Raw genomic sequence first — 15120 nt, forward strand, 5'->3', positions numbered from 1 at the left:
AGGAGGATCCGTCTCTCTACTATGGACAAAGCCAGCATCTTTCACCTTCGTTTAACAGCTGACTGGGTGATGCGAGGAGAGGCCACCCTGTCTCTGCCAGTGGTTTCTGAGTCTTTCCTTTACCCCTGTGCAGGTAGGGAAGTGGAAAGACAAGTCCCTGCAGATGAAGTACTACGTGTGGCCCCGAATGTGTCCTGAGACAGAAGAGCAGGAGGATGACCACTTGAGCATCGTAACACTGGAGGAAGCCCCATTCGTCATTGTGGAGAGCGTGGACCCTCTGAGTGGAACCTGCATGAGGAACACGGTCCCCTGCCAAAAGCGCATCATCTCCGAGTATGTCACCTTCCCCGGGGCTCTGGGGAGGGAGTGGGGCCCGGGACAGGCAGATTGGCCCCAGCCGTTGGCACCAGGCTGGGATCCAAGACACAGAATCAACTGGGTGCCATGTCTGAATCCTGTTACTGTTGAGTGATGGGGTTTCTGGCAGCCCTGTGGCCTGGCATCTGGTTCTATCCAGATCGTGACCCAGGAGAATTGCTGCTAAACTACTGTTATCATTTCTGAGGCTTTGCCTGGGTTTCCATGAGATTCAAGTTCATAGAGATTTAAATTTACATTGGCTTTGAAGGATGTTTTTTCCGGTCAGCATGTCCTGACATTGTGAGATTTAGAAACATTTTGGGAAATAGATAAAACTAATCTTATATTGTTAGAAGTCAGGATAATGGTTCGTTTTTGGCGAGAGTGGAAAAGGTCTGGAAGGGAGATCAAGAGGTCTCTAAGGTGCTGGGATATCTGTACTTTCCTAATGCATTTTATACTTCAAAGGAACATTGAAAATTATAAGAAAACATGGTCCAGTGTGATGAGATAATGAGATTATTTTAGTTCTGTGTTCTGATTTATGTCTTCATTCAGGCCTGATATAAATTGTGCCGAGCTGTGAAGGGGTGCCTGCTTTGTGGTTGGAGTTTTAATGGCAAAGGGTAATATTTTGCCTCTTGTATAAAAGCCTGGTTTTTGTTGTTTTTTGTTTCTTTACCCGGTTAGAAATAAAACAGATGAGGAGCCAGGTTACATCAAAAAGTGCTGCAAGGGGTTCTGTATTGATATCCTTAAGAAGATTTCTAAATCTGTGAAGTTCACCTATGATCTTTACCTCGTTACCAACGGCAAGCACGGGAAGAAAATCAATGGAACCTGGAATGGTATGATTGGAGAGGTGAGTGTCAGGAGTTAAGGGCCGTTTCCATGTTTCATTTATTTCATCCAATATAAAAAATACTTATTTCACAATCAGCATTTTTTAATTGGAGTATAACTGCTTTTACAATATAGTGTTCATTTCTGCTGTATAACATCATGAATCAGTTGTATGTAAACCTGTATCCCCTCTCTCTTCTGCCTCCCTATCACCCTCCATCCCACCCCTCTAGGTGATCACAGAGCTCTAAGCTGAGCTACCTACTCTATACAGCAGCTTCCTGCTGTTGTTGTTTAGCCGCTCAGTCATGTCCAACTCTTTTCTACCCTATGGACTGTAGCCTGCCAGGCTCCTCTGTCCATGGAATTTCCCAGGCAAGAATACTGGAGTGGATTGCCATTTCCTTCTCCAGAGGATCTTCCTGACCCAGGGATCAAACTCTCGTCTCCTGCATTGGCAGGCGAATTCTTTAGCACTGAGCCACCAGGGAACCTCCCCGCCCCCCTCCACCCCCCAGCTATCTAGAAAATACAAAATAGTATAGTTGACTCTTGAACAACATAGGTTTAAACTGTGTGGCTCTATTTATGCATGGATTTTTCTCAATAAATACATCATCGGCCCTCCTTACCTGTGGGTTTTGCATCTTGGGATTCAGCCAACCACAGATCCTGTCCTGTTTACTAGCGGCAGTTGGTGGAATCTGAAGATAAGGAGGGCTGACTGTGGGACTTAAAGATCCTCAGATGTTGGAATCCACAGCAGGTATTGGTACCTGGCGACACTGAGGGATGACTGTAAATGAAATGTACTGTTCCCACCATGCAAAGGGAAGCACTGTAGGACCCAGAATATTTTCCCCATGTTGACCCTTCACCTCCCTGGGCACTCTTAACTGGAGCCTTGCACCTTTTTTCCTCAGGTGGTCATGAAGAGGGCCTACATGGCAGTGGGGTCGCTGACCATCAACGAGGAGCGATCAGAGGTGGTCGATTTCTCCGTGCCCTTCATAGAGACTGGCATCAGCGTCATGGTGTCACGCAGCAATGGGACCGTTTCACCTTCTGCCTTCTTAGGTGAGTGATGGGCTTGTAGGTGTGAGGAATATGGATGCAGGGACAGGGAGAGGAAATGAAGAAGAGGTACAGGCCAGGCTCTCTCAGTCAAGAGCTGGTTTGCCAGGAGCTTCCCTCAAAAATTCCCTCAATTTCCTTGCGGGGACCTCATCTTTCTCCAACATGGAAACTGAAGAACACCCTCAAAAATTGGAAGGTATCATTCCCTATTTAAAAAAAAAAATGCAGGACCGGTAGCAAGGGATCCTACTTGAGTCCCACTCCTGCCACTTCCTGCCATTTAACCTAGAACAAGCTTGCTCCCTGCTGGGACCCAGTTTCTTCATCCATTATTGCTGCTGTTCAGTGCTAAGTTGCGTGCTGCTCTTCCTGACCCCGTGGACTGCAGCACACCCGGCCAGACTTACCTGTCCTTCACTGTGTCCCGGAGTTTGCCTAAATTCATGTCCATTGAGTCAGTGATGCTCTCTAACCATCTTATCCCCTGCCACTTCCTTCTCCTTTTGCCTTCAATCTTTCCCAGCAGCAGGGTCTTTTCCAGTGAGTCAGCTCTTAGCATCAGGTGGCCAAAATATTGGAGCTTCAGCTTCAGCATCAGTCCTTCCAGTGAATATTCAGGGATGATTTCCTTTAGGATTGACTGGTGTGATCTCCTTGCTGTCCAAGGGACCCTCAAGAGTCTTCTCAGGCACCACAATTTGAAAGCATCAGTTCTTTGGCACTCAGCCTTCATCCGTAGAAGAAGGCATTTTGACTAGCTGATCTCTGAAGCTGCTTCCTGCTTTAATAACTTCTAATTCTGGATATCATTCAAATACCTATTTATTTCAAATTATCTTCAAGAATGGAGCTCAGTGCTACCAAAACAAAAAAAAAAAAAGGTTTTCTGCCTTCATATTAATTTTCAGAGGCTGCCAAATCAATCTATTCTGACCCTAACCTATCCCCCACCCTTCTCCATAGGAACCTGTACCTCACTCTCCAGCGTCACTTATGTGTCAAAAGCCTTCCATATGATATAAGACTGGATGAGGTGAGGCCAAGATTTCAATTAGATGAGGTCTTTTGTGAGATCATACTCCATATTTTTTTGCAGGGACTGTGAGAGCAAGAGATTGGAAAATAAAATGTCACCTTGAAAACAGACCACTGGCTAGGAGATAGGAAGCTGGTTTGGTCCTAAACAAGCTGAAGGCCCTTGGGCCAGTCACCGTCTCTCTAAAGGGCATTAATACTTTTTTGTGAGGATATTGGAATAGACAATGACTAACACTTCTTTCAGCTCCAATCTGGGGGAAATTATTGGAGGAACATACTCCAAGGCAGAGTTACAGATTCCAGAGAATTTTTCTATAATTACTCAGATTTCTCAACTAACCTCTTACTCACAGTAAAGTGACTCTCACCCTGCCAATTTTATGTGAAATGTTATTGGATAGCACACACCATGTATATTAATCCTCAGAGCAATTTTACCTATTTTATTTGCTTTTTCTCCTTTACAAGGGTAAATGAAACATTAAAAAATACAAATAAACCATATTGTAATTCTCACCTTGTCAGCCCAGCACTAACCTTAATTTCTGAACTAGAAGACCCAGTGACACTTCAGTGTAGCTCTAGGATGACATAGAAATGCCAGGCGAGGGGTGTGTGTGTGTGGAGGAGGAACAGTCAGTTAATTACAGGAGTGAGAGAAGTCAATATTTATTGAACACTTATTATGTGAAGGCCTAGGCATCACTATACCAATTTTGATTATATTATTTCATTGGCACTATTAACATACCCAGTTTATGGCTTACAATCTCATTTATGTAATTTTCCAGCAGTCTTCCAGCTAGTAAGGAGCAGATCCAGGATTAAAGTTTAGATGTGGCTGCCCTTGCAGCCTGTGTTCTGGTACATGTCGGGCCATTTCAGAGCTCGACTCCTAAATCAGGAACCAGTCCAGTGGGCTGGGACTAAGATGTGATTTTAAATGGCAAAGCACAGACTTTTGCCCTCAGAAGCCCTCAATGTTTATAACCTGGCCCTGCAACCTTCTGAGTATGAACTTACAAAGGGCTGGGACCGTTGAGTCTTAGTTTACTGCTCGGTAAAATACATATAATAATCCATAATGAAAGGGCCGTTATTAAAGGACCATAGAAACTATGTGGGGGAAAACCCCATGGACAGAGGAGCCGGGTGGGCTGCAGTCCATGGGGTCGCGAAGAGTCGAACACAACTGAGCAACTTCACTTTCACTTTTCACTTTTCACTTTCATGCATTGGAGAAGGAAATGGCAACCCACTCCAGTGTTCTTGCCTGGAGAATCCCAGGGATGGCAGAGCCTGGTGGGCTGCCATTTATGGGGTCGCAGAGAGTCGGACACGACTGAAGTGACTTAGCAGCAGCAGCAGATAGAAACTAAGTTGTGTAGACCAGTACAGATATTTTTTGTGTTTTATGTACTGAAAGTTGCCCTGGGCCTAATGAGGGGAAAGCCTAGAGACAGTGCTTTTACTCCATTATTCCCTAATCTCAGGCAAAGTGAGATTGGAGTAGGGTTGCAGTCAGTCAGAACCAAGGAGGAGAGGGTTTCTACTCCACTTTTTTATTATTCAGTCGCTCAGTTGTGTCCGACTCTGTGACCCCATGGACTGCAGCATGCCAGGCTCCTCTGTCCTTCACTATCTCCCACAGTTTGCTCAAATTCCTGTCCATTGAGTTGGATGGTTGGCCATCCAACCATGTTGTCCTCTGCCATCCCCTTCTCCTCCTGCTCTCAATCTTTCCCAGTACTGGGGTCTTTTCTAATGAGTCAGCTCTTAGCATCAGATGGCCAAAATATTGGAGCTTCAGCTTCAGCATCAGTCCTTCCAATGAATAGTCAGGGTTTATTTCCTTTAGGCTTGACTGGTTTGACTCTACTGTCTAGAGGCTTTGAAATGTACGTTCCACCCTCACATCTCTGGCTACCACGGAAAGGTTTTGCATTTCACAGTTGGAGTGTGCCTTATCAAGGTTCTTTTTAAATTAATTAAGTGACTAGGCTGTTATAATTCCCTTCGGAGTTCAAAAGTAAAGTAGATTTCAAAGTTAAGGAAATATTTTTGAGTTTCCAGTCCGTTTTCCCCATTTTCAGTTTCATCTTTATTAATGACTTGGAAGATGGAGAAAACAGCATGTTAATTCACGTAGCTCAGAGTTTACAATGAGATGTGACAGCTATTAAAGGCCAGAACTATTTTGAGGCACAATTGAGGAAGCATTGTACTGTGGGACTGAAGAGTGATTGTCCCTTTTCACAGGCCTCCAGAGAGAGAGCCACTGGAATTCAGTGTTCAATTACTGGATACCTCTGAGCCAGAGAGATTTAGATCAGCTGGAAAAGAGTCTCCAAAAATGATTAAAGAAATTAAAGAAAGCAAGTGTAGAACATTCCTGCTATCTTGCCTGGTCTTGTCCCATCAACCCTGTCACCCGGAAATAAGAACTAGATTGTGCTTGTATTGTTAATTATCATGTTCCTCTGTTATTTGCTACATTCCCAGTGTTGTAGATACTGATATTTAATTTAGATTGATTTTTTTTTGCCTGTATGACAACTTTATTTTTTTTAAGTTTTTTATTTTTTAAATTTTAAATTTTAAAATCTTTAATTCTTACATGCGTTCCCAATAACATAGTCTCATACACTAATGATATCTAATAAAATATACCATATCCAAGCAGGTTGAAAAAGTCAATCTAGGCAGGAAAGTTTAAGAGAAGTGAGGCAAGGAGGCAAGGGAGTCAGTCATTGTACTCAAGTATTACTGAACCAATTCAAGCCTCCAAGAGTGACTGAGTTTGTTGAGAATGAGCTTGGCCATAAGGCTTGAAAATGTTACTGAAAGCTTTCCTAGGTCCTGCTGTGGGGTGTATAGATGAGGGTGTAAACCAAGAGTGGGTCCCACAGGACTCACTTACTCCATGTCTAGTGTAGGGTTGGCCAAAAAGTTCGTTTTTTTCTGTAAGATGTTATGGAAAAATCAGAACGAACCTTTTGGCCACACGAGTGCAAGCTCAGTTGCTTCAGTCCGACTCTTTGCGACCCTACGGACTATAGCCCACCAGGCTCCTCTGTGCTTGGGATTCTCCAGGCAAGAATACTGGAATAGGTTCCCATGCCCTCCAGGGGATCTTACCAACCCAGCAATCAAACCCACAACTCCTGCAGCTCCTGCACTGTAAACGGACTCTTTACCACTAGGCCACTGGGGAAGCCCAACTTTTTGGCCACCTCAATACTTAATCTAGTTCCACTGTTTACTGAAAACCCAGATATCGGTCTCATCGTGGCAGAAACTCTCTGCAGTCTCAAACAGGACATGCAAGAGGCTGTCCTCACGTGTTTGAAAGAAAATAAATTTCCGCGTGCCTATCAGGGGAATGGAAATAGTCAGACACAGCCTCTTACTCCTCCCTAACCCAGGCCCTTACTCCTCCCTAACCCAGGCTCTCTGAAAGGAGCACACACCTGTGGTTTGTGTTTCCCAAAGAGACGCCTGGCACGGAGTGAAGGAAGACATGACTAAATCAGGACCCGTTCGTTCTGTTCTAACCGCGAGTGCTGGTGTTCTCCTTCCCCAGAGCCATTCAGCGCTGACGTGTGGGTCATGATGTTTGTGATGCTCCTCATCGTCTCGGCCGTGGCCGTCTTTGTCTTCGAGTACTTTAGCCCCGTGGGTTACAACAGGTGCCTCGCTGACGGCAGAGGTAAGGCGGCCGTATCCGCTGCATGTCTGCCTTTTCCTAGCTCCCGACCCTGAATCTCTGTGCCCCTCACCTGCTGTCTGCCTCCTCCCTAACCCCCAGTCTTCTGGGTCGTCCTCTTGGTGACTTGTTAGAAAGACTCCAATTAAGATGCTAGTTTGAATCTGTGTGTCCCCTCCCCGGCTTAAGCCTGACCCCAAGCCCAGTTCCACCCCTGGGCAAGTGAGAGCAGAGCTGGCAGGAGATACGTGTAACATAACCGTGTTAGAGGAAACTGTTGCGATAACCTTAGGCTGTGATAAGCAGTCTGTCTGATCAGATGGGCTAACAAGGCAGATGAGATGCGTGTATCAAGAATAAGAAAAAAAAGTAGACTGAATCATGGAAAAGCAAGGGCTAGAATTAGTTTCAGAATTTTCCAAATTCAGAGAATAAAACATCTAGAATGGTTAAAGAGAGAGAGAGAGAGAGAGAGAGAGAGAAAAGAAAAAATAGGTCATCCCAGGGTACATACCAGGGTAGTTGTGACTGAAAGAATTCTCCACAGCCAAAGGATCACCTCTGGTCTCTGCAGCATGTATCCGCAGCTCACATCACTCTGTCAAGAGGTAGAGATTTGGGTATTAAATAAAATGACTAGGAGATAACAGTCCTCACCCACAGCTACTTTGAGGGTGGTGCATCCATCTTCCTGGCTATGAAGGTCCACCCATGTGTTTGAGGCATTTGTGAGACTTCACACAAAGTTTACTGGGATTTCCAAAGGGGGCCAAGGGATTCTTCTAAATATCTCTTCTAAAACTTCCTGAGAACCCCACGATTAGGAAATATTATGCCTTCTCTGAGTCTTTTCCCATCCATAATGTGAACTTTATCCTGGAATTATGCCTCAAAGAGCAGAGATTCTTAATACATTAACTATAGGGCACTTAAAAGACAAAGATGCAAAGACCTCACATTCCAATATTCTGAATATTCAATATTCAAGTCCAGAGTGGGACTTGAACCACTATATGTTTCAAAACAGCAGTTCTCTACCTTGGTTGCATGTTAGAATAACCACTCCACCCCACGCCAATGTAATAAGAATCTCTGGGGATGCGGTGCCAGGCAGCGATATTTTGTCAAAGCTCCCCTTGTGCTTCTGCTGAATTTGCAGTCTAGGCTATGAACCACTCCTGTGCTGAAGGATTTCCAGGTGCACACCTACATTCTCATCTGGGGTGTGCATTCTGGGCTGGAAATTTGAACGTCTCCACCATGCAGAATAGTCAAGTACTTCCAGCTTGTGCCAGAAGGTCACCCAAAAGCCGTGACTACTCCCCATCCCAATTAGTAACGAGTGAGACATTGGAGAAGCACAAGAGTACCTACATATGTTGGCAATGTTAAGAACTGAAGCCAGCATGTACCCTCCGCGACCCACAAAGAAAATCAAAGCAGCAAATATTCAGACGCCAAATTCAGAGCAAGAACTTACAATGACTCACTTTACCAAAGGATGCTTGTCTTCACCAAGGAATTCAACGTAGGGCCACTTTAAATATCAAGTCCCCTTGGGGCATCTTACAGTGTACAAAACTTTGATTTAGACTCAACTCTTTCAATATGCATCTGCTCCATGAGATAAGGTCCACACACAGAGATGTGTGTGCGCAGTTAGACCTTAGGCCTGACATGTGTAGTCACTGATGATTTAGGCGGCAGAGCAGATGCTCAAAGGATCGCAGAAAGCATCGTAAGACCTGTGCTAATGTGCTGTAAAACTGTGTGTGCAGATGTTCGTTTCTGAAGCAGAGGAGCTGCCAGCAGACGCAGGGAGCAGGCGAGGTTTCACCATTGCCAAGCAGAGAAAGCAGAGAGGTCACAATAAATTTATGGGCAGAAGCCTTGCATGATCTACATAAAGTTTGGGTGGAGGACAAAGACAACCTACCTTTCTGCCTTTAGATTCATATGGCCAAGCCAGGGATCTGCGGCTTACTCTCTGGGCCTCCTGGTGTTCTCTTGTAAGAACAAAAGGCAGGCGCTGCTGAAGGCAACCTTGGCATGGGAGTGAGGTCAAGATTGTCTTTGAAAGACTGAATGCTGAGTGCTAGAAGCCACTCCAGAAAAATCAGGATCAACTGCATTCAAAGCAGTGTCAGTTGATAAAATTGGGGGAGGTCTGTGACCAATGGGCAGAAAAGACCCTGCATGGTTCTTGCTCATCTTCTTTGAAGTTTAATTGCTTTCTTGATACATACAAATATAAATTTTAAGGACAACAGTAATGAGGATGCAAAGGTGACCACAGTGGGATGGTTGCCTTTGTTACTCAGTTTTGATGGGATCTTAATGGTCTTCCATCCGTCAAGGCAGAAAGCTGGCTCCTCCATTGTCCTGGTTGAGTTATGGTCATTGGTTGGAGTGAGATCCCCCACACATCCCAGGCCTCTGGTTTTTCTCTTCTGCCTTCCGGAGGGCCCCAGAAGAAGTGAGACATGAACTCTCAACTGAAAAAGCCACCTATGAAAGGGCTGGGGCTTCACTGGCTGGTGTCCAGTCTGAGCAGGAATTTATCAGCCAATGTACTTGTAGGTTTAAATGGAACCAGTGAGTCTGTTTTGACCTTCTGTCCTTGTCTTTTTTGCCCCACCAGAGCCAGGTGGCCCATCTTTCACCATCGGCAAAGCTATTTGGTTACTGTGGGGTCTGGTGTTTAACAACTCCGTCCCTGTGCAGAACCCCAAGGGTACCACGTCCAAGATCATGGTGTCCGTGTGGGCCTTCTTTGCCGTCATCTTCCTGGCCAGCTACACTGCCAACTTAGCTGCCTTCATGATCCAAGAGGAGTATGTGGACCAGGTTTCCGGCCTGAGTGACAAGAAGGTAAGAGCGCCACTTGAAACTGCCCATCTTTCCCCTCAGTCCCGTCCTGAGCCGCACTCAGAGCTCTCATGGACCTGTTAATTTTCTAAATCTCTAAAATCGACCGTTCTTTCTTATGACTCCTTAAATTGGGACGCGGGAGCAGAAATCAGTGTCCCCACTGAAATAATATCACTGCACATTCGCCTTCTCATTTGTGAAAGGTCAGCACCAGCAGGCTCTGGGCTGCAAATGAGGGTCTTGGTGTGTTAGCGACTTTCTGAGCGCAGGGCTCCTGTTGCTGAGTACGCTCAGCACAGAGCGGTGAATTTGGGGTGTCATTAGAGGGCTGCCCCGCGCACGCACACTGAGCGCACCGGCTCCTTAGGCCTTCATTTTCTACCCAGGGCCGTTCGCCTGCACGTTGCGCCTTTGTTCTGCGCTCTCGCACGTTCCCAGAGCTGGGAAGGAGGATTGTTCTCATTGTGTCCTGAAGAAAAGTAGCTGCCCTTTAGCTAGATGATTGTCCAGGGTGGGAGGTTGGTGCACCCATGAGTGGGCTGTCCCCAAACCCAGCGCAGGCCTCGTTGCGGGCCTGTGCCACGGTTGGGGTCGGGGGGCGTGTTTGCCGGTAGCCATGATCTCTGGGTGAGGATATGCTCAGCACCTGTGACTCTCTAGGTCTGCTGGAACCACCAGTTTCCATGGAGCTCTGTCACCTGCACTTCTGGTGACTGGAGTGGTCCAACCCTGGCACGAGGGGCTGCCTTCCCGAAGTGCCCAGCAAAGCTTCTGGACACCTCAGAATCCTCTGGAGATTTTCACTTACCACAAATCTCCTCCTCTCTGCTTTCTTAAGATTTAGAAACCGTGATTTCCCGTCTCTACCCCCAGGAGAAACTGTGTGATACAGACAGACCTGTGTTAGACCAGACAGGTCACATGTAGTTGATGGTTTATCACATGTGCAGCTCTCCTCAAGATAAACCTAATTAACCACTGAGCAAATGGTTTGGGAAGAGGGAAAAGGAGAAGATGGTCTCTTTGGAGGCTCCAGTTATGGTTTCTCCATCGACTCATCACTACTCATCAGAACATTCAGAAGCATGAAGAATTTAACAAGCTTCTTAAGAAAATGAATATATATATATACATATATTTGTATACACACACAAAAGGATCACTCACGATGTTTTCCTCTTTATGTCAGCTCTTTCTCTGCTGTGTCTTCCTTTTCACTTTATTTTTCTTCCTTACTTTTTAAGCTATTCCCTCTCTTGTATTTCCTTCTCCTTTACTTTTAAGCTTTTTTGTTACTTTTTTATTCTAACTCCTGATTTATTATGCATTTATTCAGATATTCATCCATCTATTACTTCGTTTGTTTTAAGCCTTTCTCACCTTGTTCCCTGGTCAATATCCTTCCTTCACCATCATGATCCCCTCAGAAAATCTGAGCTAGACCTCTCCCCTCACTCCCTTCTACAACTGCTTTTTGTGCCCATTTCTGTAACCTGGGCAGTCATGGGACTGAGAACAGCTGATCCCTCAGGGCTGCATACCTGGACCTGCCCTAGCTGCAGTGGGCCGTATGTGTGTGTGTTAGTCGCTCAGTCGTGTCCAACTCTTTGTGACTGTAGCCCGCCAGGCTCCTCCTTCCATGGGGATTCTCCAGGCAAAAACATTGGAGTGGGTTGCCATTTCCTCCTCCATGGGATCTTACCAACCCAGGGATCAAACCCGGGTTTCCTGCATTGCAGACAGATTCTTTACCCTCTGAGCCACCAGGGAAGCCCTTGTCTCAGGTATAGCAAATAAAGTCCCTTGGAAGCACATGCTGTCCAGGACACTTAAATACCTGTTGGTTTTGTGGTGTGTACACTTAATTGGTGGTGGTGGTTTAGTCACTCAGCCATGTCTGACTCTTGCAATCTCATGGACTGTAGCCTACCAGGCTCATCTGTCCATGGGATTCTCCAGGCAAGAATACTGGAGTGGGTTGCCATTTCCTCCTCCAGGGGGTCTTCCCAACCCAGCAATTGAACCCTGGTCCGCTGCATTGCAGGCAGATTCTTTACCCTCTGAGCCACCAGGGAGGCCATGCCCCTCCTCTAACACAAACGTGACAGAGGCATGCAGGGCTCATCCCCACATGTGGGTCTGGCAGAGGTACGGAGGACCGTGTCCTCACATCAGGGGATGGCAGAGGTGTGGCCAGTCCTGTCCCCATGCAGAGGGTGGTGGAACCACGTCCCTTTGCAGTAAACAACGTGCTTGTGGTCAGGGCACTCTGGGCTGTTTGGTGAGGGAGCCACCACTTTTATCACATTGTTTTCTTCCAATGCCTCCGAGAATTCATTAGGACACTGTATTTATGTTTTCCATCCTCTCAAGGGCCATCCGGCAACAACTGAATGATTTTCTACTTGAGCTAAGCATAATTGAGATGGAGGGAGATTGTTTTCCCTTCTGCGACTTTGAAAGAACATACCGTTCTGGGCCACACCACTTGAACAGAGAGGCTCTGCCCCTGTCTGTCCTCCACACCATGTTGGTTATGTTCTGAAAAGATGGATCCCACCTTTGCTTGAAGAACTCTGTGGCTCCATTGTTTACAGTGTAAAGGTGACTTTTTTCAGATGTGGCTTTCAGAGCTTTTACTAATGATCCCCAGTGTGTGCCAACTATTGCATCTCATCTCATGTGTAGACTCATATGCCCTATGTTCCAGGCATCCTTGCCTCCTTCTCCTTCCCAACCACATGCCTCTGCACCTGCCTGGGTTGTTCTCCTCACTTCTGCACTCACCACACTCCTACTGAAATGGCAAGACAAATTCGAGATCACTTTATTTGTAAAGCTTTCTCATCTGGGAAGTTAGCCATTGTCTTCTCTGTCCTGGCAATCATTTGTACCCTTGTTATAACCCTTGTCTCCCACATTGTAATCTACACACCTGTACCTGACCTGTACTGTATCTGCCTCTTTTTTTTTAATATTTATTTTTGGCTGCACTGAGTATTAGTTGTGGCATTTGGGCTCAGTAGTTTCAGGACATAAGCTTAATTGCCCTGGGGCATGTGGAATCTTAGTTCCCTGACCAGGGATCATACCCACATCCCTTGCATTGGAAGGCAGATTCTTAACCACTGGACACCAAGGAAATCCCTCTCCCCCTGTTTGACCATGTGCTCCACAGTGTCAGTGACCATAACTTGGTTATCATTTTTATAAGAAGTCTGTGGGAAGAGAAGGAGAGAAGTATATTGAGTAGTCTCTTGCACAGAGCAATGGACTGAGCATGACAGGCAAAGAAAACAGCAAGAGAAAAGAGCCCTTTAACAGCTGTTCAGCTTGAACATGGTGATCTGATCCATTTCAGAACTCTGCAAATGACAAAATAGGAAATGGTAAGCATCCCACCAGAAAGTGTCAACATCATTCACATAATTATAGAAAACACTCAAGTAACTAATAACACACGACTGCATATCAGTGTCAGGAGCAGTATGATAAATCAGAGTTTTCTGACAGTACACTTAAAATGTCAAAATTCTTATTAGTTTTCCTTCAGAACTAAAAGCTAAGTCTTGGGAATGACTTTGCATGAGAGGAAGTCTATCTTGTGAATTTAGGAAAAAAAAAAAAGTAATAAAGCCATCAAAGCCATAACATTTTGCTTTGCAAAGAAATGAGGTGATTTTGAGGATTCTTTTTTCAGTGTAATTAAATTTTCATCAGGGAAGGTAACATTTGAAGTGGAGAAGGGTTTCTAAACTTGTTTTGACTCTCATAGATGACATATCTTCTATGTAAATCAGACCAAATTGTAAATATTGTGGAGCGATGATGGGAAGGTATTTGCCATCATTAAATCTATATATTTTAAGAAATTAACTTCAGTGTTTGCAGGAAAATGTTCCTGGGTCTTATTTATGTCAAGGTACGAAGTCAGAGTGTTCAGAGTTAAATTTCCATGGCATCCTATTTGGGGGTTCCTTTTTACTGGATGACTTCCGTCTTGCAAGAGCACATTGCATCAGTGAATTCAGAATGATTCCGCTGCATCTATAACTAGAAATGGTTGCAAGTTCTGACCTTTAGCAGCCCTACTGTACATTTCTTCAGCTCCCCCAGTGGGAGGAGGCTGTAAGGGGGCTGGTGACGTCTTTCTTCTCTTAACAAAGAGCCACAATGCTCATTCTCATATTCTCAGCTCTCCAGATGGGTTTCGCATTTTGCAGTCTGCCAACTACCATGTGGAGGGGAAAGAGCTTGGCCAGACAAACAGAAGACATAGTCTCTGGGTATTGGATACATTAAGTATTTTGCATCTATGTTACACAAATGATTTCCATGAGGTATGATTATTCCCATTTTACAGATACGAACACTGAGGCTCCAGAAAGTTTAGTGATTCCATAAAGCCCTACATTATCAAGGTTTGAGTTCAGAGCCAAGGTTTGTGCTCCTATGTGTCGGCCTCTAAAAAGCACTATGCCAGGATGTCTCCCTAGACAACATTAAGACACAGCTAAGATTGGTATTAACACCCTGCACCCACTTCTTCATTTAATCTCCCGTCTTCTCATTTAATGACTTTCAGTTTGGGTTCCGCTTAATCTGTCCCTTCTCAGGTCACCATACACCACCACTGCTATGACTGCTACAACTACTTCTACTGGTAGTAACAGTTATCATTATTATTAATAGAACTTCAACAGTGATGTCTCTGTGAACATTTTTCAGCTCTTAGGAACCAGGCATAATGCCAAATACATTACATAGATTATCTTATGTAATGGTGCTTTTAATATCTTCATTTGTAGATGAGAAAATTGAAGCTTGCAGAGGTTAAGTCATCTGCCCTTCTGATGTTCCTGGCTGGCTAATAGCCCCTAAACAGCCTGTCACCATGTCTAGATCCCAGTGCTCTTTCCAGCTAATCCTTTCTTCCTAACCTTCCCATCTACCTTTCTGATGCTTAGCAAGTGAGATCCTTCTCCTCTATAAAGAGTAGCTAGCTATCTAATTAACTCACCCCAAGTAATTAGATAGTGTTTTAGCATTTGCCTTTTATTTCATAAGTTTTTCAGAGGCATGCCTTTGAATGGAGGGTGATATTTCCTGGGTTTGAGCAGACTTACCGCCCACAAGATTGACTTTAGCCTGGGCCTTCTGTGACCAGGAGCTTTAAGCCATGGTTAGAGGGTGGGAGAGGGATGGGAGCAGGGAAAGAGGTC

At 45.1% G+C, this 15120-nt stretch overlaps 1 protein-coding gene across 1 annotated transcript in view; it reads left to right on the forward strand.

The window, feature by feature from the left end:
• Positions 1-15120, forward strand: part of GRIN2B (glutamate ionotropic receptor NMDA type subunit 2B) — a 503573-nt gene that overhangs the window by 438890 nt on the left and 49563 nt on the right. The window contains exons 5-9 of the mRNA XM_069585649.1: positions 134-336; positions 1054-1225; positions 2130-2283; positions 6905-7030; positions 9669-9898. Coding sequence (XP_069441750.1) covers positions 134-336; positions 1054-1225; positions 2130-2283; positions 6905-7030; positions 9669-9898 — 885 coding nt within the window. The remainder of the gene's footprint in view (positions 1-133; positions 337-1053; positions 1226-2129; positions 2284-6904; positions 7031-9668; positions 9899-15120) is intronic.

The sequence above is a fragment of the Ovis canadensis genome, chromosome 3 (genome assembly GCF_042477335.2).
Source record: "Ovis canadensis isolate MfBH-ARS-UI-01 breed Bighorn chromosome 3, ARS-UI_OviCan_v2, whole genome shotgun sequence".
Lineage (NCBI taxonomy): Eukaryota > Metazoa > Chordata > Mammalia > Artiodactyla > Bovidae > Ovis > Ovis canadensis.